At 39.2% G+C, this 26,940-nt stretch overlaps 1 protein-coding gene across 16 annotated transcripts in view; it reads left to right on the top strand.

Annotated features, from left to right (window-relative positions):
• PBRM1 (polybromo 1) overlaps positions 1 to 26,940 on the top strand; it is a 55,296-nt gene that overhangs the window by 17,644 nt on the left and 10,712 nt on the right. For 12 of the 16 annotated variants that reach the window (XM_054387652.1, XM_054387651.1, XM_054387642.1 and 9 more), the window contains 14 exons: positions 3,079 to 3,220; positions 3,812 to 3,909; positions 6,267 to 6,543; positions 7,618 to 7,723; positions 8,934 to 9,576; positions 10,271 to 10,482; positions 11,620 to 11,805; positions 13,414 to 13,571; positions 14,431 to 14,697; positions 16,376 to 16,521; positions 17,408 to 17,565; positions 18,945 to 19,128; positions 20,144 to 20,354; positions 24,482 to 24,683. In XM_054387652.1, the coding sequence (XP_054243627.1) occupies positions 3,079 to 3,220; positions 3,812 to 3,909; positions 6,267 to 6,543; positions 7,618 to 7,723; positions 8,934 to 9,576; positions 10,271 to 10,482; positions 11,620 to 11,805; positions 13,414 to 13,571; positions 14,431 to 14,697; positions 16,376 to 16,521; positions 17,408 to 17,565; positions 18,945 to 19,128; positions 20,144 to 20,354; positions 24,482 to 24,683 (2,990 nt within the window). Of the gene's footprint in view, positions 1 to 3,078; positions 3,221 to 3,811; positions 3,910 to 6,266; positions 6,544 to 7,617; positions 7,724 to 8,933; positions 9,577 to 10,270; positions 10,483 to 11,619; positions 11,814 to 13,413; positions 13,572 to 14,430; positions 14,698 to 16,375; positions 16,522 to 17,407; positions 17,566 to 18,944; positions 19,129 to 20,143; positions 20,355 to 24,481; positions 24,684 to 26,940 lie in introns of all 16 variants that reach the window. The other 4 variants (XM_054387644.1, XM_054387653.1, XM_054387647.1 and 1 more) reach the window with 2 other exon arrangements.

The raw sequence follows: 26,940 nt of genomic DNA, 5'->3' as shown, positions 1-26,940 counted from the left end.
TACTGTGAGACAGGAAAGGTTCATCAAGTCCCAAGGGCACAGCTGTTAGGTTTGTAAATGAATGAAAAGAAGTGAGCAGCATCTTTGGTGGTCCAAGATAAGCTACTATGATGGGTATGTATCAGGGTCCTGAGTGCACTAATAGACCTTAATGGCACTGACCAGCCTTAGGTGGCCTTAGTCTCCTGCCCAGTGGCCACTGGTCCTCTAGTCTCTGTTTGAGCTACACTGCAGAAGTGCTGATCCTACAGATTTAGCAGGGTAGGACTGGACCTAACAGTATTCATTACATAGGTCTGTAAATTTTAGCTATCCTGTAATATAAACTGCTAGAGATGGTATAGTTGAACAATCAGGTTTTTTCTTAAATCAGAAAATAATAAAGCTGCTTTTTAGTGGTAGTGTATTTTTTTTGAACCTGTCGGAAGGTGTTTTAACCGTGCTGGAGACTAAGTATGAAGCTGCCATGCTGGTTACCTGTCCATCATTGGCTTTAAAGCATTTTTTTCTTACGTTTTAGTGCAGCTCTTAGCTTGGCAAAGAAAATGTCTTCTCTTGAATGAAGCACAAAATGTACTTGATGGCAATTGAGAAGTCATTAACAGTTGTCATGAAGCTTTTTTCTGAATGTATCAAAGAGTACTCAAATTATGTATAAAGAGATGCAACTGAGAGAGACCTTCCATGAAAGGTACACTTGATATCTGTTTCCAGACAGATAATTTGCCATAGGTGGGCAGCTGCCTTTCTACTTTCCTTACAGCGTTAAGTATGATCCCTAAGGGAAGTGGATGAAGGTTTTCAACACCAGAAGAGGGAAGCCCTCCAGGGAATTCCCTGGCAGCATTTCTCCTAAAACATGGGCACTGGAATTTCTATCCTCAATGGCATTCCTGGTGTCTTGCGCTCCAGGAAGCTGAGATTTTACAAAGTGCATGGATCTGGTGCAAAACACAGTTGGGTTTGTGGGATGCCTACTATTGGAGGATTTAAATGCTTTGTTCTTATGAATGTGCATTCTTTTGGACAATGATCCATGACAGGAATGTAAACATCACATTTCACTGCACCAGAATCTGTTGAGGCTCTCCTGAAATGGAGAGATTTGTGGTGGCTTTTTTGATCTTTGGATAATTATTAATTATTTGAGTTGAACTTCCAGTAAATATGGTCCATCTGGTCAAGCATATTTTGCCTTATAATTTAACCACTTCTGGTAATATGGCAAATAAAGGAGTGGAACTTTTCTTGAAGTAATGGAGGCTGCTGGCCTGAATTGTTTGTAGAGAACTTGTAATTTAAAATAGTTTAAGTCCATTACAAATTAAGTTCTTATTTGAACAAAAAAACCCAAAACAAAACAACCAAGCCCGAAACATTTAAGATTTCATTTTATCAGTATTAAGAAAAGTAAGCAAGGAAATTACTGCTTGTTTATATACTCTTTTACTGTATGTGCCTTAACAAATTAGAATGGTCTTAAATAATTCTGTTTTGAAAAAAAACTAGTTTTTGATAAATATGAACTTATTAGTTGGGGGTTTTGATGCAAGGTTTTTAAGCCTTTCTATTCCACGTTTTCTTGAGCATTCTCTTAATGATGTGTTTAGAGACCAAGTGTTTGTGTGCTGAAGTCCTATAATTGCTTGTAAAAATTTTTGTCAGAATGAAAGAATAAATCCCATACAGGTTTTACTTCCTGTACCAGGGAGTGTTCAGATTAGCTGGAGAAGGTATGAGGTGGCCTATAATGTTTGTAACCAGACAGTAGGAAGAGCATGGAGCAGACTCAGTGTTTACATCCCCAGTATTTATAAGCCTATGATCATATTCTGGTGGCTGAGGGCAAAATAATCCTGAATCAAATAGGTTTTTATTTATTTATTTATTTTTTTTTTTAATGCCAGTCATATACTCCTATACTAGAGTTGAAAGAAATGACAAAGCAATACCCTGCATTCAGTAAGACACGTGCAGCTGCTGTCCTGGCAACGTGCATGTCCCTCAGGACAGCTTTATAGACACCTGCACTTCTCAGTGGTTTTTATAGCAGTTTCAGCTCTGTGCTATGTTTAATCCAAGCGTGACTTCCTGAGCCTTGGCTGGCCGGTGAAGAGGTCTGTTGAACACAAGTTGAATATTGTTTGCTGGTTCAGTTGTAGGGTCAGATTGGCAGGGAAGGTTTGGGACTAAAAGGTTATTATATTAAATGTATTTTGTGCTGGGGCTTTTGCTCCATGGGGTAGGTTCATGTTCAGCTAGGTGCTGTAGAAAGCAGGTTAGATTTAGGAGTGGGGTGTAACTGGTGGATGTGACAGCAAGTGCGTGAGAAGAGATGCAAAGGAGGATGACTGTGCAGTTGTCATAGGGTTTGGGTTTTGCATTCTTACAGGTTACTGTTTTCTGTTGTGCTTAATGTTGTTGGAAGACTTACAGAAGTTGGCTAGAACTTCCTGACTTATGAAAGGAAACACGAGCAAACACATGAAGTTACTGTCAGACTTAGTGCATCTGTTCAGCATATGAAAAATTACCTTTTTTTGTTAATCTTTCTTTAACTCTTTTCATGTGAAATGTGCTTTGCAGGTAGCACCAGTCAGCAACCAGGTGGTTTTAAGAGAAGGCAAAAATGGGCAGGGGTTAACATGGGAGGTGTTGGGCACTTTTGATTCTTATTGAAGATGAGTGGAATCCATGTGTAGGGAAGGCAGTGTTCATGGTCATGTGGAGCTGACCTGTCACATTGACTTCAGTAGCCCTACACATCACAGCTGAGGTGTACTGGAGTAGTCTCAGCAGGTGATGCTTCTGCCTCATATCTACCACATCTCATCCAAACATGAAAACAGGACTTCAGTCTGCACAACTTCCAAAAGGGCAGCTTTCAGAATTACTAAAATCATTCTTTAGGAATATAACTGTAGTTTCAGCTGATGGAAGCTGTAGCTTCAGAAAAAGAAAAGACATTTGTGTCATCAGAGCTCTTTGGGTATTGATTTATCATGAAAATGAAGAGTCAAAGAACTGTTTTGCAATGTGTAGCTTGTGAAATACCTGATCAATGTTTCTCTTTTGCAGAACCAAACTGAAGAATCACGAATATGAAACTTTAGATCAGTTGGAGGCTGATCTGAACTTGATGTTTGAAAATGCCAAGCGCTACAATGTTCCAAATTCTGCCATCTATAAAAGAGTGCTGAAAATGCAGCAGGTTATGCAGGTATGTGGAGTACTGCAATCAAAAGGATTTCATTCCAGATGTGAATTTATTTCCCTAATGAATGTTTTTCCAAAGTAATTTTTAACTAGATCTTTATTTATGGTAGGATTTTCTTGCATCAGGGGAAGTGTGGGAATGAACAGCATCACATGGTGATTTTTCTTCAGCACGTTTGCTGCCTTCTGTGGTTTCTTTTGATCACTCTTATTCTTTAATAACACTCCTAACCCAATTAAGTTGTAAGAAAATTGATGAGGTGTAGGGTTTTTTTTTTCAGAGTTTGCAGGTAACTGGAGGATGGTAAAACATTTCAAATATTGTAAAAGGTTCCAGCTAAGTGCTGCAGTCTGAAGTGGCATTGTTTTCAAATTGCTTCCCTAAAAACTTCTCTGACAGCTAAAAAGAATAATGCTGCTGTTTTATGTCACCCAGCTGGTATTTAAAAATACATTGGAGATATTTGAATGGTCGTTTAATCTCAAAATCTCAAGCTCCATTTTTCTTTGTGGATCTGATCTGTTTTGATGTCTAGTACTGTTCTGGAAATGTCCAGCAAGTGAGTTTGGTTTCAGGGATTTCTTCCTTTTACAGGCAAAGAAGAAGGAGCTTGCTAGGAGAGATGATATTGAAGATGGGGATAGCATGATTTCTTCTGCTACATCTGATACTGGAAGCTCAAAAAGGAAAAGGTATGCACCTCTGTGATTCCTGCAGACCGTGGCACTGCTGCATCTTTTATTTATGAAAAAGAATATTAAGCCATGTTTTTAAGCATTTGTGTAAGGATTTGTTATTCTGAAGCTTTTAACCTCTCTAAGTGTTGGCTCCAATTAATTCAAAACTGTTTGCTGATTTTATTTTCCTTTTTTGGCCTGTTAGTTGACAGTTGTCAACGTAATGTCACTAAGTGGCATGGACACTGCAGTTGCACTGAATTAGGTTACTTTTGTTAGGGAATTTCAGTATTTTAATTTGTGTTATTTATTTCAGCCCAGTGTGTGGAATGTCTTCACAGGTTGTTTTGCTTCTTTTCTACTACTTCTCCAATATACTGCTATGTAGTTTGGATAGCAATTCCATTATAATCAAAGTTGAATAACTTTTTGTGAAGCTTATAGCATTACTCTACAAACGTTTTTATTTGGCAAAGTCTCCTGGCATAAACATTTTCATTTTCCACAACCTGAACTCTGCTTGAGGCGTTCTTATCATTAATGTCAGTGGACTACTTTCCCTTCTGAAATTGCACTTTTTGGTTACTTGCCTGTCAGTGGGCCAGAGAGGATATATGACAAATAGATAAATGGAGTGTAGTAGGTTGATTTTTCACTAGATACTGCAATGTAAGTGAAATTCACTATGATTTACAATGTACTGGTTTAGTGAGCAATAAAGGTGATTTATGGAAACTATTTTGTAACAGTGATAGCTGGTGTGTAATGGTGTGTTTTATTCCAGCAAAGGGTAGTTTCTCTACTCTGCCTCATGGTATCACTTGACAAAAGTTCTGACTTCTGATAATACTGTTGCAGTAGTGGCAACTGCCAGCAGTAGCACCTGTAAAACAGTAATTCAGGCCAGTCAGTCTGACCTCTGTGCCTGGCAAGATCATGGAGCTGAGGTGTCTGTGAATTTGTTTCTTTTATCCAGTCTAAATCTGTCCTCCTCAAGCTTTAATCCAATTCCTCTCATCCTGTAACTGCAAGTCCTTGTAAAAAGTCCCTTGCAAGCTTTCTGGTAGGCCCCTTTCATGTACCAGAAGTAAGTATGTCTGTCTTCCAGCACTGCTCATCTGCTGGTGTCAACTGTTAACAGTTTTCAGCAGCAGAGATGATACAGAAATAGTTTTTAACCTATATAATATATATTTTGAATTTTCTCATGTGTCATGACATTGATTTTTTTTATTACTTATTTTGATGGCCTTGCTAAGGAGCAAGAGGTATCTGAGGTGTGAAGCTGTGCTGGATTAGGTATATTTTGAATGTAGGAGGAAAAGAACCAGATGATAGAAAAATCTGTCCTGCGTTTTGGTTTCTAGAAAGTTGTGCAGTGATGTTTTGCACATTCTGAAAACTGTGTCTTTACAGGTAACATAGTCAAAGTTGTAACTACCTGAACAAGTCTTACAGAGATTGCAGTTTGGAAGCTGGTTGGAAAGTGCTTTGTAGGGACTGTGTTTCTAAGAGTGCCACAGTATCTGAGCTGAGATCATACACGGTTAACATCAGCTTTCCTTTCCCTTACCAGATTTGCTTATAAATCATGTAGTGTATGTACAGAGAGCCATGCATGACTGTTTTCCTGATAAGCTGTCGTGGTTGTTCTGTCATATTTCTTAAGACAACCATAATAGCTACACGTGGGATGACCATAGGGTTTGTGATGATAGCAAGTGCATGGTCATCTTCTACCTGTGTGTGCAGTTTTGATGATCTTTATTGACTCACAACTTCTTTTGACTGACTGATGGATGTTTAAGCAGTTCAGCACCTTCTTTACATTCTTCATGGCCTTATTTTCTTTTATCTGGTACTGAAGAAGATGCAGAATTGCTCTGAAACAAATAGCTCAAGTCTTTGATATTCTGCATTCAGCAGAGGTAGTTGTGAAGAACACTGGCTGAGGGACTTTTCCCTGTTTGCCCCAGATCTTGAGGTCTTGGGTTCAAACACCTAGTCCTGACTGATCTATTTCCTCTGTATCCAGAAAGTGCTTAGTGTTCCTTTTGACCTTGACATTTTTGTAAACTAGTTGTTTTATTCTGTAGAACACTTAAACTCAAGGTGAAGGACAGAAAAATCATATCTCAAACTTGGTTTCCTGTTTATTTAACAGGCTGCTGGTTCTTACACCATCATTATTTGCAAGTGAACCTATGTTTCTTGTACAATGTCTTGATGTTGAACTTCTTGTGTGTTCAGGTGGTTTTCAGGGTTTTTTTCATGGTAGAAGGTAATGTCAATTTGATATTAGTGTTGGAAGTGAGGAAAAGAGCCCTTGACACTTATTCTCTTCCTTTTTGTTCTTCTCTTTAACCTCACAGTAAAAAGAATATACGAAAGCAACGAATGAAGATCTTATACAACGCAGTTCTGGAAGCTCGAGAGCCAGGCACAGGCAGACGGCTCTGTGACCTCTTTATGGTTAAGCCATCCAAAAAGGACTATCCAGACTATTACAAAATTATCTTGGAGCCAATGGACTTGAAAATGATAGAACACAACATCCGCAATGATAAGTACGCAGCGGAAGAAGCCATGATTGAAGACATGAAACTCATGTTCCGAAATGCAAGGCATTATAATGAGGAAGGCTCCCAGGTACCATTTTGATTCTGCAGTCACACTTAACCTTTCTGCTTCTTTGTAAGGATAGTATAGCTTTGACTTTTACTCACATTATTTATGATAATTGCTTATTGAGCTAAAATAGACATAGGACTTTCTGCTGATGTTTTAAATTCTGTCTTCGTCTCTGGTTGCATAAATGTGAAATGCAGCAGGCTCCTTTGTGAAAGTTAGGCTTAACTTCCTGTTAGCTAAACCTGTTCCTCCACTATACAGAATGTCACCTGAATGTTTCCTAATATGTTTTAAAAAAAGATGTCTACTAAGTTCACATATTCACCCTCAGTTAATCACATGTAGGTATTTGCACGGTGAACAGCCATCAGCATGTGATTTGAATCTCAGAACCTCTGAGAAGGGAGGTCTTGGAAAGAAACCAGCTTCATTTTCATGGAAGTGGAGAGTGTGGGCGATCAGACTTACAAGACTTGACTTGCTTAGCCTACCAAAAGAGTCTGAAAGGAATATGCTTTCCATTTACAAATATACTGTAGGGTGTTTCTGTATTGTGATGTTTCTCAGCCAGCAAGCATGATGTGGGACAGATTGGTAGTAAGAAACCTCTCATTCTTTATCGTGAGGAACTCTGTCAGCTACCCTGTAGGCTTTATGATGAGGCTGCATTCACTGGGGTTGGATTTGAAAACTCAGGAGGACTATTCTAGTCCTTTGTACCTTGTTGGAATCACAGTAGTTTAAGAAATCTTTAACTACTCAGCAGAATGGTTTGATGAGGAAGTTGGTAAGACAGTTGTGCCTTGCCATTTTGGAGACTTCGAAATAGAAATGCAGCTTAATTGGATAATTTATGCAAGATTTACATCCCCCTGATTTAGATGGTGTTCATCAATTTTGCTTACTTACCTGTGCAAGTCTACTAAAGGTGTACATTTGAGAAATAAGCCCTTCTTTTTAATTAAGTGCTTGGTTTTATATTCAGCTTTTTCAAACTAACATTTAAATGTTTCTTGGAGGCTAGTTCTAAACTAGCCCAAACAGAGTAAACCTTGTTTTGGTTTGGTTTTTGATTACTTTACTGATTAATAGGTATACAATGATGCCCATATGCTGGAAAAGATCCTTAAAGAGAAAAGGAAAGAACTGGGACCCCTAGCTGAAGATGATGATGTTGCATCCCCTAAACTAAAGCTAAGTAAGGCAACCTCCTACATTGCTATGTCTTGTTTCAACACTTCTGAAAACCAACATCATTAGCAGATCTTCCTGTTAGAACAGAAGACATGATCTGCAAGTTCACACTGACAATTGCAAAGTAGAATTGTCTTTTCAAAGGCATGACAGCAGTGGTGTGTGTATGTGTGCTTGTCAGAGTGTAGTTATTGTCTGTAGCATTGTCTAGGAAAAGTAACTTAAAACAAAGTAAAAAAGCCTTAGGACTGGTTGGCATGACTGGCGTTTTGGCATGTGATGCTGTTCAAATGTTAGATGCTGCATTATGTGCTCCATAACACTTGATTAGCACTCTTAATGTGTGCTACAGGGATTGCTTACAAGTAAGGTGCTTCTCAAACTGAGTCAAGATCTTCATTTCCCTGGTCAAATGTCTGGGATTTCCACAAAATGCTAAAAGAAATGTGAGCTTTATTTGGAAAATGACTGAAAGCCATGAAATTTACAAAAATGTCTGTTCCTATGTTGCCTTTACAAACTATATTTGCTGCTACCTAGGTCTTACGTTCCCTTGATAGGTGTTCAGAGCTTAGCAAACTGAGATGGGTAACATTGCACAGAAGGGATTAAAGGAATTAACTGCACTCAGCCTTCTTGAAAATAAAAAGTAGGGAATTTGCAAGCAGAGACTATGCAGTACAGTTACAGAGCTCTTGAGCTGATCAAAAAGCTCATCTGATAATTCCATGGGAGGCTTTATTTTACATTTTACCTGTAACAGTCCTCTCAAACTTGGTATAAACCTGTCCTAAAGATACTTGGCAATATTTAGAAACCTCAGTTTTAGTGATGAGTGGATTTTTAATGGTTCACATAGAGCTAGTATGACTAAATTGAATTTAGTGGAGTTATTAGATAGATAGATAGTTTTCCACACGTAAATATGAAAAGGCCTTCACCAGGAGGACCACACAGTAACATGTGATGCTGCGTTTGACAAAAACAATGTTTTCCCAAAAAAAAATGTTCATACAATTATAAAAATAAAGGAAGCTGCAACTTGAAGTGGGCTTCATGTTGTGAGTCTTCTGCTCAGACCATAAAGTGGTTCTTCACTAAGCAGTTCTCCAATGGAAAGGAGATGGACAAAGAATTGTTCAAGCTCTGGTTTTGCAATTATTTTTTTCTTCTTTTTTTTTTTTTTTCTTTGTTTTTTTGGTTTTGTCTGTTAGGTAGAAAAAGTGGCATCTCTCCTAAGAAATCGAAATACATGACTCCAATGCAGCAGAAACTGAACGAAGTGTATGAAGCAGTTAAGAATTACACGGATAAGCGAGGCAGGCGGCTGAGTGCCATCTTCCTGAGGCTGCCCTCTCGGTCTGAACTTCCTGACTATTATGTCACCATAAAAAAGCCCGTTGACATGGAAAAGATCAGAAGCCATATGATGGCAAATAAATACCAGGACATTGACTCCATGGTAGAGGACTTTGTAATGATGTTCAATAATGCTTGCACATATAATGAGCCAGAATCTTTGATTTATAAAGATGCTCTGGTCCTGCATAAAGTTTTGCTTGAAACTCGGAGAGAAATAGAAGGGGATGAGGATTCTCATGTGCCCAATGTCACTTTGCTAATACAGGAACTTATCCATAACCTTTTTGTATCTGTTATGAGCCACCAGGACGATGAGGGCAGATGCTACAGTGACTCCTTAGCTGAGATTCCTGCTATTGACCCCAGCTTCCCAAATAAACCTCCTCTGACTTTTGATATTATTAGAAAAAATGTTGAAAATAATCGCTATAGGAGATTGGACTTGTTCCAGGAGAATATGTTTGAAGTCCTGGAAAGGGCAAGGAGGATGAACAGGTGAGTGAAACCAGAACAGTTCAGGTATCTTCATCTTATCATACGAGTTTTGCATGTTGACATTAGATAAAGGCTGAAACTTTTTTAGGGAATTTGCTTTCCTTGATATGAGTGTTTAGAAAACTGAGTCTCAAAAGCTCTATCAGGTCTTCAGTGGAATGTATGCTTTTGATTAAAAAGAAGTTGTTAGATCTCTATCATGAGATAAGTTTGCTATTACTCTTCCAAAGGCACACCTCGTGAAAACTTGGTTTGTGGTAATTTTCAATTAAAAGAAAGAAACAGGAGGAGTTGTTCACCAACTGCTTGACTCCTTTGGAGCAGCCACACTTGTATGAGTTATGGTAATAGTGTGCAAAACCTAACAACACTTGCAGCTTCTTGCAGGGTTTTACTTGAGTTGGGAGAGTATTTGGGGATGTGCAGGTGAGATCTTGACTTTGAAGGGGAGGAGGTAAAAAACATTTACTAACAGGAGTATGGGTAATTAAAATAAGTCAGGTTTTTTTAACAGTCTGTTACTACTTAAGTTTTCGGACTTCACAGTGTCTGCTACTTATTATAAGCACTGAAATGTGTTGGTAGAGTGAAGCTTTTGTTTTGTCACTAGTGTGGTGACTGGTGAGTATGTGTTTAGAATCCTCTGTGACTCTGCACAAACTGTTCTTGTCCTGTTGCACATGCATTTGTACAGGACTGATTCAGAGATTTATGAGGATGCAGTTGAACTACAGCAGTTCTTCATTAAAATTCGAGATGAACTTTGTAAGAATGGCGAGATTCTCCTTTCACCTGCTCTCAGCTATACCACCAAGCATCTTCACAACGATGTAGAAAAGGAAAAGAAGGAAAAGCTGCCCAAAGAAATAGAGGAGGATAAGCTCAAAAGAGAGGAGGAGAAGAGAGGTAACTACTTTCTTTTCATTAATTTTTAAATGTATTAATTGAAAAATGCACCTATGTGATGTATACTTTGCTGTTGCTGCATCTTCATCTTCTGAAGGGACCTTAAGAGTCTGTTTGTCGACCCATGGTTTTGTATTTTGAAGTTATGAGCTATTTATTTTATTTTGATACCGTCAGCCAGGCCAGAGAGCTTTTAAGCAAGAGTTGCAGGTAGATGCTAACCTTCTGTAAACTCATCACTCAGAATCCATTGGGTACCAGTAGTCTTATGCCAAGGATGTTAGAAAGCAGTAGTTTTTTACTGTAGCTTTCTGCTGACAGTAAACTTCACAGTGACTGTTCCAGTTGGCCTTTTAGTCATTTCCTTTTTGACAGATACTGATTTCTTGATGTGCTGATGGTGTTGTCTATGATCATGCTTTTAACACTGCTAAAGGAATGGTATTTAAGTAAGCCTTTTGTGTTTCTTATTTGGCTGCTATGAGTGTGAAAAGGAAAGGACTTGCACTATTTTGTAGGCAAGAAAACTACTGTGAAGCTCCTTTGTGTTCCACAGTTCCTGGTTGCTACTGTCTATATAATCATGTGGAGCATGTCTAGGGAATTAAGTAAAGCTCTCTAATTGCTCCTTTCCACAGATGGGACCAGAGCTGTTAGCTCTTTGTCCTTGAATTGTCTTCCTAACATGGATCATCTTCCCATGTATGGGAAGATGACGGCACTGATGTCAGCAGCGGTAAAATCTGGTTGCTCCAGCCAGGCTCAGCATTGTAAGGGGACAACAGCTGTGATACACTTTTTCTCTCTTCCTTCGAGAACTAAAATAAAGCAAAACATGCCTTTCTGAAGGCTTCTGAGCACAGTGCTGTTACTGAGTTCCTCTTCACTCACAGAGAGGGCTCAGATGAAATGCAGCTGAAGAAGGGAAAGCCAACCTTCAGCAGCACCAGTAGTAGAAAGGCTAGCAGCACAAAACACTTAAACCCTCCTTCACACTGGAGGTCAGTGGCAGAGTGTTGCATCAGGTATCATGTAGCACTTCTGCACTCAGCAGAAGGTGAGGGCATTCCTATCAGTAATCTTGGCTAATGTCAAAATACCCATTATTAACACCTTATTTTTACTCCTTGAAATAAGAAGCTGAAAAGAGTGAAGATTCTTCAGGATCTGCTGGACTGTCAAGCTTGCACCGAACCTACAGCCAGGATTGCAGCTTCAAGAACAGCATGTACCATGTAGGAGATTATGTGTATGTGGAGCCTGCTGAAGCCAATTTACAGCCTCACATAGTCTGTATTGAGAGGCTGTGGGAAGATTCAGCTGGTAAGGATGTATTTGCTGTAGGAAAACAACATGGTAAAACTTCTTATTACTATTTAGTGTTTCAGTTTGAGCTCATTCTGTATAGATGTTATCTACTTTATTTGCAGAAGTATGTGTGGACTGCTGAGTATATTTGTTGTTTCTGAGTTGCTTTGTTCCAAAGAATATTACAAATATAAGGTTCTTAGATCAGCATGTGATTTTGTGTTATCCATCTCTACCAACCCACATAACTGCAAGCATCCCAGAGAACTGGCTCTTCTAAGTGGGATTGGCTCTTTATAATTTAGGCACAGAAAAACATATGTGGGTTTTTTTTTTTTCTGGGCTGGGAAATCTGAACCAAAGTCGAGCATGTTTTAAGTGCAAAACAACTCCATTTCAGAACTTACCTTTATTAAATTTCAAAATTGAGACATATCTTCCATTTTTAAAGCCAAATCAAGTTGTTACAAGTACTGTTTTGCTTTTTCCTCATCAGTGATGCCTTGTATTTGCAGCAAGTGTCAGGAAGGCTAGAGATGTGGCAACAGTATCAGATAAGCATGGTGTACCCTCAGCAATTCTGGAGACTGCAATTGCTGAGAACTACAGTGGGGTACAGTGGAGTTAACCATTTTAGCTTAGAGATGGAATGGATGTATTACAAGGACAGATTAAAAAGACCATGACTCTTAAAATTAGAGAGAAGAAATAGAAGGCAGGTTATAATTAAGGTTTGCAAAATCATGAAAGTGGGTAGGTAAGGTGAATGCAGAAATACTGTTCAACAAATCCAGCACTACTGACTGACTGATACTGATAAATCAGATTAAAACACATGGAAGTGTTTGTCTCCAGGAGCTTGTGGAGGCAGATAACATCAGCAGGTTCAAAACCAGGTGAGACAAGTCCATATACAACAGGTATAAATCAGCTAATAAAGGGAATAACCCACAAATAATAAAAGCCCAGGTAAAGAGAATTGTTCTCTAACATCTCTAGTGCAAGGACTGTAGGGGGTGGGTTTAGTTACAGAGAGTGGCCAAGATCAAAGGCATTCTCCTTACTAGCCTGCCCTGCTCACTCAGTTGGATGCAGTGTGTTGATCATTGGCCAGCTGGATGTTTCTTGAATGTTCCTTTGTCTGTGATGGAAAAAGTGAATAGTGCTTTTTATTCTGGTTCAGTTAACAGATTTTCTTTGATTTAGAAAAATAGTTCATTGTTGTAACTTCTTTATAAATCATTGTTAGCAGTTTGAACTTGTCACAGCATAACACAGAAGAAGCGATTCTTAAGGTTCTTCAAATAATCTAGTTATTGTTGTGTTGACTTTGAAGCCATTTCAAGGCCTGAAAGTCAAGATTAATGAATAAGAACTCATTCCTCCTTTATTTTGAGGAGTCAGGTTGTACTGGGGAAAAAACAGTGGGCATTCTTTTAAAGCAACCTAGTTTTCCTTAGCTGAAACAGTTAAGGAATCTTGCCCTGTTTAGAACAGCTTACTTTCTATATAAATGACTACATGGCTGTTTCATTAATCAATCTAGAATTGTTTGTTCTTGCTCATGCACTAGAAAATACGCAACTTAACTTTCCCCCCCCTCCTTCTCTTTATTTTTCCAAGGAGAGAAATGGCTCTATGGCTGTTGGTTTTATCGACCTAATGAAACATTTCATCTTGCAACACGAAAATTCTTGGAGAAAGAAGTTTTTAAAAGTGACTACTACAACAAAGTTCCTGTTAACAAAATTTTAGGCAAATGTGTGGTCATGTTTGTCAAGGTGAGAGACTGTTCAGACTAATTTGTAAGCTCATAGACATTCTACTAATACTTAAATAAAAGTAGTTCGTGTTCTTCATTTGCTTCATGAGTTCACCCAAGTGATGGTGTTTCCTGGTGCAGGCTGGTTTGTGAAATTGTGGTCATTAGAAAATCAGCTAACTTACTTTTCAGAACATGTAGCAAAGAAATTGTAGATAATTTCTTAAAGGTTCCTATATAAGCATGTAGATTTAGGTTTGGTAGAGAGGGAGGCTTGAATGGTTTAGTAAGTGGATGAAGTCTTCCATCTCTGTCTCAAGTTTGGTTCCACATCATCCTTGTGTTGAGGATTTTTGGCTTGTTTGCAAACAAGCCCTGTAAGTGTTTTTTGTTTTTTGTTTTTTTTTTTTAAGGTAGTGTCTTTGCGTGGAACAAAGCACTGCAGCTGCTGATACATGAGTGGGTATGAGGGTCACATATCAATGAGCATGGAGTTAACTCCCCCTCCAACTTGGTGATTGTGTTCTCTTTCCAAGTCAAAGCTCAGAAATGTTGTAACGGTGATATTAAGCTGCAGATCTTGTACTTGTTAATGCACCATTTTGGTAAACAAATAAAACTTAACTTTTCTCACGTGACAGCCTGTACTGAATTTAGCTCCTTCTCTAAGGATGGGATTTCTTCCTGTTTGCTTTTAATTTCTAATATAACTGAATGTTAAACTTGAAGAACTCGGTAGAAAGGCTTCATTAGTCTAAAAGTGTTTCTAACAGGAACATAAGAAAACCCCAGGACCTGAGAGGGAGTTCACTGTATGTCTGTGGGGGATGTGTGTGCGTTGCTGACATTTTTTTAATTTATTTGTTTATTTATTGCAGGAATATTTTAAATTGTGTCCTGAAAACTTCCGAGATGAGGATGTCTATGTCTGTGAGTCACGTTATTCTGCAAAGACAAAATCTTTTAAAAAGATTAAGCTGTGGACTATGCCTGTGAGCTCTGTAAGATTTGTACCACGAGATGTGCCCCTGCCTGTGGTCCGTGTTGCTTCTGTGTTTGCTAATACAGACAAAATAGATGAGGAGAAACATGCTGAAACATTGGAGGACAGTAAGGTGGGGGAGAGCATCCTTCATCTTGAAAAGGTATGTAAGGTAACAGGTGGAACATCAGTTGAGTTTGAAAAGAATGATAAAAGAAGAGCCCTCATGACGCAATGAAGTATAAAGCAGCACAACATTTCAGTTATGAATTGTGTTGTGCACATTTATCAATAAATACAGAATATGAATAGACTAAACTGGCCTTCCAGTATCTGAGGGGGGTCTACAAGAAAGCTGGGGAGGGACTTTTTAGGATGTCAGGTAGTGACAGGACTAGGGGGAATGGAATAAAGCTGGAAGTGGGGAGATTCAGACTGGAGGTGAGGAAGAAGTTCTTCACCATGAGAGTGGTGAGAGCCTGGAATGTGTTGTCCAGGGAGGTGGTTGAGGCCCCATCCCTGGAGGTGTTTAAGGCCAGGCTGGATGAGGCTCTGGCCAGGCTGATCTAGTGTGAGGTGTCCCTGCCCATGGCAGGGGGGTTGGAACTAGATGATCCTTGTAGTCCTTTCCAACCCTGACTGATTCTATGATTCTAAACTGAAACCAAACTGTGCACAAATTTGCTGCATTCTGTAAATGCTTTCTGGTGATCATATGAAGGAGTTGTGCTTTGGTGGGGTTTTTTTACCACTTCAGAAAAGAAGATTACGCTTTTACTCTAATGCTTGCTTTAAGACTAAGGAGTCAGTAGAACTACAACTCTAATTTTAGTTCATGGCAGCATTGAAATTCTTTATTATGTAGTATTTCCATAAAATAGTCAGTAGCCAGGCAGCAGTAAGCAATACTTATTATTTTGTTGTTTGTGACCTATTTGTGGTTGATAGCACTTCATAGTCAAAAAGCTTAAGAATATTTCTATCCAACATAATGGGTAAAGTGGTTTATTTTATTATATTTGGAATAATAAAAGAAATACATTTTAAAGAAATGTATTAAAATCAAATAAAATTGAATTAAATGTATCTAAAATAAATTTAGAAGCAGAAAAAATAAACACCATAAAATAGATCTACTTTACATTAAGTTCTCTGAGAACCTCGGAACTGGCTACCCAGCACACTCATTGTCAGCTTTAATCAGAAACTTAGTATAATTACTTTATTTATTCACATCATAACAAAAGAATTTTTTTCTACCAAGAAACTTAAAGGGTGTTTTCTTTCCACACCTTGGGGAGATAGCCTTTGTTTTTCAAAATCCTGGACTGGAAGGTCCGTGACGCACAAGGTGAGTTTTGACTAAAAAGCAAGAAATTAGGTAGGACAGATGCTACAAATTTGCAAGCAATACATGGAGTGTTCATATTATTATACATCAGAGCCAAACCATTAAATTCCTGTGTGTTTTAACTTGCCCATATACTCAGTTCTTGCCTCTAAAAGCGTGTTGGTATGCTTTAAAACAAACCATCAAAATAAGCTGACAATGCTTGGCTAGGGTAGTTAACTTTGAAGCAGTAGAAGAGCAAAAAAGGAACCTGCAAATTACTGTTCTGGCAAAATTACAGCTTTGTGAAATGAGAAGGCTTGCGACATCCATAGAGAGGATCTTTGGCTTTGCTATTTCATTTCTGAGTTTCAAGACCACTCCCTTTCACATGTACAGCTCTGTGTAATGTTTACCTGTCATGTAAAGATAGAGCCATGTTTTTTGCGTCTTTCTTTATGTGTTTAATTTTCCTTTTTCTACGAGTTTCTGACTGGATGTTCTTCTGCAGGACAAAGAAGATGTTCCGGTGGAAATGTCCAATGGAGAACCTGGTTGCCATTACTTTGAACAGCTCTGCTACAATGATATGTGGCTTAAGGTTGGGGACTGTGTCTTCATAAAATCACATGGGTTAGTGCGACCTAGAGTAGGAAGGTAGGTGCAACTTCTTTACTTCCTCTTTGTGTCTATAAAAATAACTTGCACGAAAGATGGGCTTCTTACAAAAAGTATTAAAGGGAACGGGGGAAAAAAATTTCTTCTGAAAGAAGCTAAATGTTACAAGCTCTTACTAGGTTGAGGTAAAAGCTTAGCCACCTGTTATGGTTCGAGGCTAGTGCCTTTGAAAAACCATAGAGTTGAGTCTTCCAGGAGGAACGGAATGGTCCAGGGATGGACCAGAAAAGTGTAAATTGTTTATTCTATCCCATAATTCTGCTATCTCTTCATAAGCAGGCTCTAAGATTTGTTTTTTCTCTTTTCTCCCTCCTTTCAGCTCTCCGGAGGGGGCACTTTTCTGGTAACATGGTGGAGTAGGCCTGTTTATGGCCTTCAGAGGCCTGACTAATTTAATTTGCAGAATTTTGGCCTGTTTAGGCCTAATGGAAGGGAGACAATGGGAGGGGAAAAAAGGAGCCCTGGGGTTTGTGGTTTAGTCTGGTTGGGGGAAGGTTTATGGGGGTTTTCATGTAATGAAAGTTAATGCTGGGGGGGAATTTTCAACCCACCACACTTGTATATGTATTAAGTGATAAGGATTCATGTATTTTGTATTTTTCTATATATTTTTGAATGCAATTTCTGTATTTCTCTCCAATTCAATGAGAGCATCTTTATTTTACTTCCTTTGAAAGTAAAATTACTTCTGTCCGCTCTTTAAACGAAGACACCACCTAATAAAAATGTGATGCAATTGTACAGCTGGAAAAGGCAGTTCTTTTGTACTCATTTTTCATTGACAGTCTTTCCAAGGCTGTGTCCAGCTGTCTCATGTAGGAGGGATGGCCTTCCATTTATGTCAGTGATGTGATTTTCTTTGCAGAATTGAGAAGATGTGGGTACGAGATGGAGCTGCGTATTTCTTCGGTCCAATCTTTATACATCCTGAAGAAACTGAACATGAACCAACTAAAATGTTCTACAAGAAGGAAGTGTTTTTGAGTAACTTGGAGGAGACCTGTCCAATGACTTGCATTTTGGGTAATTGCTAACAGCTTGAAATCCAGCAAACACTCCTTTTCTTCACCTACACAATCTGGTGATTTGTAGCTATGTGTAGGCTTGATTCCAAGTATGTCTTTTCCATACTGAAGGGGGTAGGTGAGATTATTCAGTCCATTTCTAACGTTCATGCCTGTCTTTGGGACCTGTAGTGAGATTTTTCACTGCAAGGAAGCCTTGTTACGATGAGGGCATTACATGAATGACATCAAAGTGAACATTGCTTGCAGCCAGAGAACAGAAATCACTATTCCAGTATGTGTTACCTGAAGAGTTGGTCCAGGAGGAGGTTGAAATTTGCTTTGTTGCATAAGATGATGACTCTGTACTTTGTTATGTAGTTATGATGCTCTGCATATAGTTAACTGACTAGTGATCACAGAATTTTAGGGGCAGGAAGGGTCCTTGAAAGATCATCCAGTCCAACCCCCCTGCCAGAGGAGGATCACCTAGAGCAGGTCACACAGGAATGCATCCAGGTGGGTTCTGAATATCTCCAGAGAGGGAGACATCTACATCCCTGGGCAATCTGTTCAGTCACCCTCACAGTGAAAAAAAATTTCCTCATGTTTACATGGAACTTCCTGTGTCTCAACTTCCACCCATTGCCCCTTGTCTTGTCATTGGGCATCACCAAGAAGAGCCTGGCTCCATCCTCTTGGCATTCACCCTTTACATATTTATAAACATTAATGTGGTCACCCCTCAGTCTCCTTTTCTCCAAGCTGAAGAGCCCCAGCTCCCTCAGTCTCTCCTCAGAAGGGAGATATTCCACTCCCTTAATCATTTTTGTGGCTCTGTACTGGACTCTTTCAAGCAGTTCCTTGAGTTCCTTCCTGAAGTGAGGGTCCCAGAACTATTAACAATACTCCAGATGTGGCCTCGCCAGGGCAGAGTAGAGAGGGAGGAGAACCTCTCTCAACCTACTGCGCACACCCCTTCTATTACACCCCAGAATGGCATTGACCTTCTTGGCCACAGGAGCACATTGCTGACTCATGGTCAACCTTCCATCCACTAGGACCCCCCAGATCCTTTTCCCCTTCACTGCTCTCCAAAAATCCCCAGTCTATACTGATCCATGGGGTTGTTCTTTCCCAGGTGCAAGACTTGTGGGCTTTTGTTATTTTACAAGTTTTCTCCTTTAAAAACATCTCAAAGCTGCATTAAGTTTCATGTAGGTTTCTTGTGGGTGGTGGTGTTTTGCAGGGCTGTGTTTCGCTGTGTTTGCCTGTAGTTGCACCAATACTGGGAATCTTCCAGACATGGGAAACTGGCAAAAATTTATCTTTCCAAGTTTCTTGTAAAATGCCTGCAAGTGTGGCTGCCTTCTTAACCCAGCTCTTTCATTTCTGTAGGAAAGTGTGTGGTTCTGTCCTTCAAAGACTTCCTCTCCTGCAGACCAACAGAAATCTCTGAAAATGATGTTTTTCTTTGTGAGAGCCGCTACAATGAAAGTGACAAACAAATGAAGAAGTTTAAAGGGCTGAAGAGGTTTTCACTCTCTGCAAAAGTTGTAGATGACGAAATATACTATTTTAGGTAAAAATTCCTGGGTCAAGATAAAGACAGTTCAGTAGCTGAAGCTAAAGCTGCATGTGCAGACAAAGCAAAATAAGGACTTAATTGACTACTTTGCACTGGCAGGCAGATGTTTACCTGTATCCTGGAAAGCAGGGCCTCAGCATGGTTACCTGGAAAGACAAATGCCATAACCTCCAATGCCCTCTCCCTCCTTTCCCCATAGTGCTGAGCACACTGTCTTGGTGTGGAATAACCCTTGGGTCAGTTTGGTCTAGCTGTTCTGGTAGTCTGAAATAAAAACTTCCAGTTTATTGCTCACCCTCAGCCTGCTTGCTGGGGGTGGAAAGCAAGAAAAAGGCATTAGCCACGTGCCAGCACTGTTAAGCAGTAACTGCATCCATGTGTAATCAACACTGTTGTGGTCACAGACCTAAAACACAGCACCACAGGGGCTGCTGTGCAGGAGATTAACTCCTTCCCAGCCAGACACAGCACATATTTAAAAGTCCTAGCTGTAGGTGTATCCTGACTAATCACACTTTTTTGGAAAGAAGTCCAGGTGACATCAGTCTTTTCATGGTTTTAATACCAATGGATGCTTTCTTTTCCTTCTGGCTGCAGGAGGAGTTGTTAGGTTATCAGATTGGTGAATTTTGGAATTTGTTAAAATCCCCATTATGGGTAAGAGTTTTCCAATTGCTGCACATTGATATTAATAAAAATAGTAAGTAAATCTAAGGAAATGTGGTGTTAACTGCCTTCTGTTACAGAAATGAAGTATTTGCACATGGAAATCCCCTTGTAACTCATAAAAGAATAGTTTTAAAAAGTAACCCTTCAAACAAGTGACTGAAAATGAAGCACTGGCCATAGGCACTGAATGATTTCAGTGTTCTGAAAGGAAGCACAGGCACATCCTGTGTCACCGTTGCTTCCATGCTGTTCAGTGATAAAGGAAGAAAGGTTAGTCTTTTCTCTTGTGAAGTATGAGTGTATTCTCATCTGCTTTTTGTCTTCTTCCTCATGGTTGCAGAAAACCCATAGTTCCTCAGAAGGAACCATCTCCACTACTGGAAAAGAAGATTCAGCAGCTAGAAGCAAAGTTTGCTGAGTTGGAAGGAGGTGATGAGGACATGGAAGAGATGGGAGAAGAAGAAGGTGATATGACTGAAACACCTTCTCTGCCTCAGCTTCAGACCCCCTTACCTAGTGATTTGGATATAATGCCTTACACTCCACCACAGGTAAGAATCTTTCTGGAGAAATCTTTAAACTTTCATATTCCACATTCTTTCCCCAACCCAAGTAACCAAGAAGCCAGTAACATTTTATCATATACATGGAAGAGACAAACTTCAGTTTACAAGTCCGTGGAATAAATTACATAACGGTTTTGGCACATCCAGTGTGATATCCAGGTCATAATATTGAAGCCCATTAAAACATTTTTAAAGGAAGTCATTCACCAGAGGAAGATCCAGGGAACATTTTTGTTTGATATGTTAACATTAGTTCTTATTAATAGATTTTCCACAACGCCGGTTTGGGAATATCAAGTCATTATATTATATATCAAGTTGGAATGTAAAAATGTAATTGTAATTCTCACCTTACCTAACACCTATTTTTAAGCTTTTAAGTTAGCATTTTGGGTGTTAGAGTTTTGGTACGTTGATGGAAAATGCTGTGCATCATCCTTAAAGAAAAAAGAAATCACTTCTTTAGCACTGAGTTATGGTAATTCTTACTTGGGAGTAAGAGCTTGTTGGAAATTAGAAGGACTCGATGTCCTAGAAGCTTTAGTATTAACTTGCTGATAAATGGGTAGGAAGTAAAAGAGGAATTGTGTGTGGTTCTGTGCTGTCTGAATGCAGCATGAGTCATTGCTGCTGCTTAAATGGGGGCTTTGGATCCCCTTCCCTCTCTTGCTGTGTTTCTTATGCAAGCTGTGGTCCTTATGTAACTGAGCATTGAAGCAGGGTGAAGAACTGCTTCAACGGAAATTAACCTAACCTAAAAAAGCTGTCTTGCAACTGGATGACACCCTTTATGATTGTATTGCCACATCCAAGCTAATGCCAGCATTAAAGAGGTAAAGGCAATGACCTGCTGGGAACAGGAGGGAGCTTCAGACGCTTTTGTATCCAGCAAGATGGATTTCTGCTGTATTACATTTACTGTGAAGTGGCATCCTTGTTGGTAGTTGAAACAAGGATGTGACCTCTGTGTAGAAATAACTGTATTTGGATGTTATGAAAGAGAGCTCATGAAATGGAAAGGTTTAGCTTGGTGTGGTTGTGATTTCTGCCATGGGCAGACCACCAAGTGTGTTTCCCTGAGCACAGTTGTCTTGCTGCTCTTAAGGTGTCAGTTTTCATAAGTAGCATGAAAAAAATCTTGTGGAGTGTTACAAACAGAAAGCATATTACCAGCATTAACCAACTTATGTAACACTTTGGGAAGGAGAAGGTAACAAATAAATCAGAATATTCCTATTGTTAAGCATGGCAGCTACTGAAAACAATTTAATAGGAATCATTGGACATGAAAGATGTCCTCAAACCACCGTCTGCAGCGTTCAGTGTCTTTTGATCTCCTTTTGCTTTCTGTCTTTTTACATATCTGTGTTCTGTTCAGGTTCCCCAGAGAAGTTTTATTTAAATACCAGTATATACTATCTCTTCAAAAAGCCAGGTGCAATGTTCTTGGGTTTTTGTTTTGTTTGGAGTTGGTTGGTTGGTTGTTTTGGTTTGGGGTTTTGGGGTTTTTTTTGTATTGTTTGTCTTGTGGTTTTTCTTATTTATTTATTTATTTGAAATGTGACAGTCTTGCAAAGCTTTCTGGATAGCTGATGAGAAATCAGGCTCAGTGTATGTGTCCAACACATGTATGTACCTTTAGATAGACATGAACTCTGAAATGTAAAACTTGAAGTGGAAAACCGAACAAATCCACTACCACCCAAAAAAATCCCAAAGCAAGCAAACAACCCCCCTCCCCACTCCCCTCCCAAAAAACCCAACAAGTAAATAAAACTTCAAAGGATCAATAGCAGCACATGCTATTAGCAACACATTCACATGCTAAGATGTGAATGATGATGTCCAAGTACCCTGGCAGATTCCTCACTTTACTCATTGGGAAGGAAAAGGCACATTGAGTCTGAGCTGGCATTCTCAGCACAATTTAACTCTGGTGGAGAGATAACTAACATACAGCACAGAAATAAACTTTATTCTTCAGATACTCTGTTCTATTTATGTCCCAAGTGAAAAGTGTCTTTTTAAACAAAGCTCCTAAGTAAAAGGCATGTGTTTGCTTTCCATTGCCATGTATAGAATTTTCTTTGACAGCTGTTAAACTCCAGAACTTTCAAACTTTTTTTTCTTCTGGTAACTAAGAAGCTCTTACTGCACCTAAGATAAAGGAATCAATCAAGTGAATACGTGGTATTGTGTGGTTTGACAAATAGGTGGATGGTGATCTCCTGCTGCAATTTTCTGTGAATCAAATTGAACCTAAGAGAAAAATACATATACAACATCATTTTTTGCACATGGCAGAGAAATGGCATAACAGGAATCCTGGTTTATGTCTTCTAACACATCTAAAACCTAATATGCATTTATCTGACTCAAATGGGGGGGAAAAATGCATTTTAAAAAGGCTGTGTCAGAGATGTAAAAAACCAGAGAATACAGGAACCAAATTAAGAAGTCTTACTGTTTCTGAGGCCTCTGCCTTTCCAAACTGATGGGTAGGCTTTTACATGAGGTAACTGTTACAGAAAACTTGCAAACACTATAAAAGCAAAAACAGATGATCAGCTTGTAGCTATCTAAAAGCAGATGTGGAAGAGGAAAACACATCCATAGATTTTCCTATTTCTGAATTGACAACTCCGATTGCCAATGTGGGCTTTCTGGAGAAGACAGCATGAGTTGCACAGGCCCTGTTCATCATCCCAGAACCTGCATGGAGTTTTCTTCATTTCTTCCATCTTAGAGACAAACCTAGAAGTGTTACTCTTAAAAAGACAAGTGTTGTCTTTAGGTTTGTAATGAAAACATCAGGAGTGGATTGTAGTTTGAAAAGTACTACTGTGAAGTTTGGAATAACATAGAAGTATGTCTCAGTTCACCCAGTGCCTGGCTTTGACTGACAATCAAGACCTTTTAAGCATCTTTGTGTTGTTGAAGCTTTGTTTTAGCTGAGAGAAAAGCTTTAAATTGTGGATTCAAAGTAGCAAGTAGAAGGTGTTAGTAACGTGGCCAGAATTTCAGGCTATGAAGAAAACAGTTGCATATATTTTTCATTTCCTCTTTTTCCTCCACTAGGTATTTGGAAACAATTACACTTTCCAAGATGTGGGAAATTTGTATTATTTGGGATGTGAGAAGGACCTTTTGAAGTTTTTTGATATGATGATACATTTGTGGGCCTTACTGATCGGAGTACAGGTGAATTGTGCTCTCCTGTGGCAAATACAGGAGGGAGGAGCCTTTAGAAAGGAAGTTCCAACTCAGTGGTTGTCAAAATAGGTTAATATTTTTGAGGGCTGGAAACTTCAAGAAGCTCTCAACAGGAATGCAGCCGTCATGGGAGAAGCAGAGGAGCAGAATTTTTGTTACCCATCAACTCAGAAATGTGATGTGAACCTGTTGTGCAGGTTAACAGGATCAGCAAAACTGAGCTTTGAGTTTTGAGGGGAGAAATGGCTATTTACGTAATGAAGGATGAACACTAGAGAGCAAGAAAAGTCTGGCAGGCAAAACAGAGAGTATTTAGGGACTGGAAGGATGGAACATGTAGCTAGGGAGGGTAGGGGCTGCAAATGCCAAGGAAGAAATGGGAAAGTATTTCCCTGCAGTGTGCAAGGGCAAATAAAATGTTTTACTCAACTTGTGTTGGCAATATTTCTGAACAGCATAACAGGTGAAATATGTGGCACAACACAACTCTTCTGGCCTTCCACATAGTCACTTAATTGCTGCTCAGCCTCTCTTAGTCCTCTTGTTCAGTTTGGAATGATTTTAGGTAATAGTAAGCGTTCTGTATTGCTTTACTGATATTTTTTTGAAGCCTGTAAGACAGCATTATGTGAGGAAGGATTGAAAAGCATGAGAACACAGTGACTTTCTTCCTTTTTCTGGGCTGTGTACTTATGTTTATAAATGTGTACATACGCTTCTGTCATGCATTGGTAGATGCAGTCTCTCTTTAGGGGCTCTGAGGTTGGATGGTCCTTATACACATACGTTCAAGAGAAATGCTGGGGTATTTTAAAACACCCTTTCTTAGAGTTTTGGATTTTGCCTGTCGAGAAGCTTCTCTTTTCTACACTTGTGGTCATAACTGCTTTTTCTCACAGTCCGCTCCCAAGTCTGTTAAGGGCAGCACCAAGAAGGAGGGATCGAAAAGGAAGATCAACATGAGTGGGTACATCTTATTTAGCAGCGAGATGAGGGCTGTGATTAAAGCTCAGCACCCAGACTACTCCTTTGGAGAGCTCAGCAGGCTTGTAGGAACTGAATGGAGAAACTTGGAAGCAACAAAGAAAGCAGAATATGAAGGTAAATAAAAGCTAAGATGCTAAATTCTTTTCTGCCTGTTTTATTTTTCCTTTCTCAATGCATCTGTTGCTGTTACACAGATGACGTTTAATAAATGAAGGTGTTTGTTTCTGTTCTGGATGTACCTTAAAGAGAAGTTCATGTTAAGAGATGGCTGAAGAGGAGCAAAGAACATGTTTAAGTTTTGTAGTGCACAACTGATGATTTAGATGTCTTTGCTACAAATAACTAAAAGAACAATGGGGGCAATTTAGAAGTAAAGGGGCATGCTGCCTCTGGGCTGGAAGTCAGTGGGGAAAATGGTTTGTGAAAGTTTCCTTAAAGGAAGACTGAGGAAAATTTTGGACAAGAAACTCTTCAGAGCTGTAGCAGCAGGTAAGGCTTACAACAAAGTATGAAGTTCTTTGATTAACATTACTTAGAGTCATAAAATGTTTGGTAGATTAAAATCAAGGATACGGAATCTGCTGTGGTACTGTAAATGTGACCTATTATTCAATCTCAGTATTAATCAACTGTTGTAACTGATTTTGTAGAGAGTTTTCATTCATATCCTGAAGTAAGCCTAGACTATTTCATAGGAATGAAATACTTCAGACCTCTCTCTCTCTCTTTCACTCTCTCTTCATTTCTCTTTCTGCTCGCCCCTTTCCCCCAACTTCCTCCTCCCTACCTTTCTCTCTCCTCCATCTCCCTTATGATACTGGTCATTGTGTTTCAAATTTATTTGATTAAAATAAAATGCAAATGATCCTTAACAGCAAGCCCTTATCCAAGCAGAATACATTGATTTAACATCCACAGCTGTCACTCTAGTTGATAATATGTCAACACTTCCAATATAAAAAAAACTTTTTTTTAAGCGACTGTTGCAATTTTATTGGAAGAAAATGCTTCTTTGGGTAGAAATTTTCAACACCCCAAAAAGGTATCACCCAATTGAATTATGAGATACGAGGTTTTCTGCATGCTCATAACTTAAAGGCAGCTTTGATCTTCAAACTACAAGTTTGCACACTATCACTTCCTGCTCTCAGCCATCTCAGTCCTTCCTGGATTCACAGTAGTACCTCTGCAGTCCTGGAGGGTGCAAGTTTTCATTGCAAATGCTGTGAAGGGAAATGGTAATGCTCTTTCTCAGTGAAAGTACTGTGTAGTGTCTTTTTACATGCCTCTAGGTGCACGTGGTTTCATTTTATTGACAGTCTTCCTTACAGCCTCATTCTTAAGCAGTAGGATGGCTAATGAGTCATGGCTTCCCAGCTTAGGGTAGCTCCACATTGCGCACTTCTGCAGGAAGACACAGCTGTAACCTAATGGGAGCAACAGTATCTCTCCACTATGTCAGTGATAGTTTCCATTCTGATCCTCTTTCTCAAAATTTTCCAAAACTGGTGTTTGGGCTGCATTTTTCTCTGGCTTCATGTCTGCCCAGGACTAGAGTTATTTTTATTTAATCTTGAGAGGCTGGGATGGGGTTGCAAAGCATCTGTTAACTTGGCATGTGTGAAAGGAGGGAAACTCTTCTCCTTCCACTGATGAATCAAAACTCACATGTTCTCTAGTGTGGACATGCAACAGGGAGCAGGTATAGTTTAATACCTCACTGAAAAAATGTCTTTCCATGTTCCATTTTAACCCACTGAAATTTTTATTTGGGAATAGTTGGCATTTTTAGCAGTATTTGAGCAAGGAACAGGCTGCATTTGGAAATGCCTGCAAGCCTAATTACACTGTGAAAACTCCTCAGAATAAACCAGAATAATGCATGGGGCTGATGTAAAGGCCAGTGTTAAGGAAAAGCTCTGTTGAAAGCAGAAGGTCTCTTTCCTGTATTGGAAATATTGTTTGAACGATTTCAAGTCCTGACCTAAATGATTCTGATTTAGTATTGAGTATTAAGGTACAGGTGCTGCAGTTCCCTTTGGCAGTGTTTCATCTCTTAGTTCTGTGGCATTCCCAGCATGAATAGAGGCTAAGTCAAACTCAAGTACTGTCCTATGTAAAGTCCTTCTTCAAAGCACACCATTCTAAAGTCTGGTGAAACTGAGTGCTTAACAGTAATTTCTCATTTATCAGAGCGTCTCAAGAACTTTTGCTTTTGTCTGACCACTTTTTAACCAGCTAAAAGTAGGTGAGATGCAGAACAGTTGCTTCATCTTGCTCTGCTCAGAAGAGAATTATCTCATTTTTCTAGTTCTGGATCTACCCTACCTTTACATGTCTTGTGTATTTTGTGCTGAATCATATAAGATGC

This window comes from Indicator indicator, chromosome 15, assembly GCF_027791375.1.
Source record: "Indicator indicator isolate 239-I01 chromosome 15, UM_Iind_1.1, whole genome shotgun sequence".
In the NCBI taxonomy this organism is placed as follows: domain Eukaryota; kingdom Metazoa; phylum Chordata; class Aves; order Piciformes; family Indicatoridae; genus Indicator; species Indicator indicator.
This window is presented reverse-complemented; position numbering and strand designations above follow the sequence as displayed.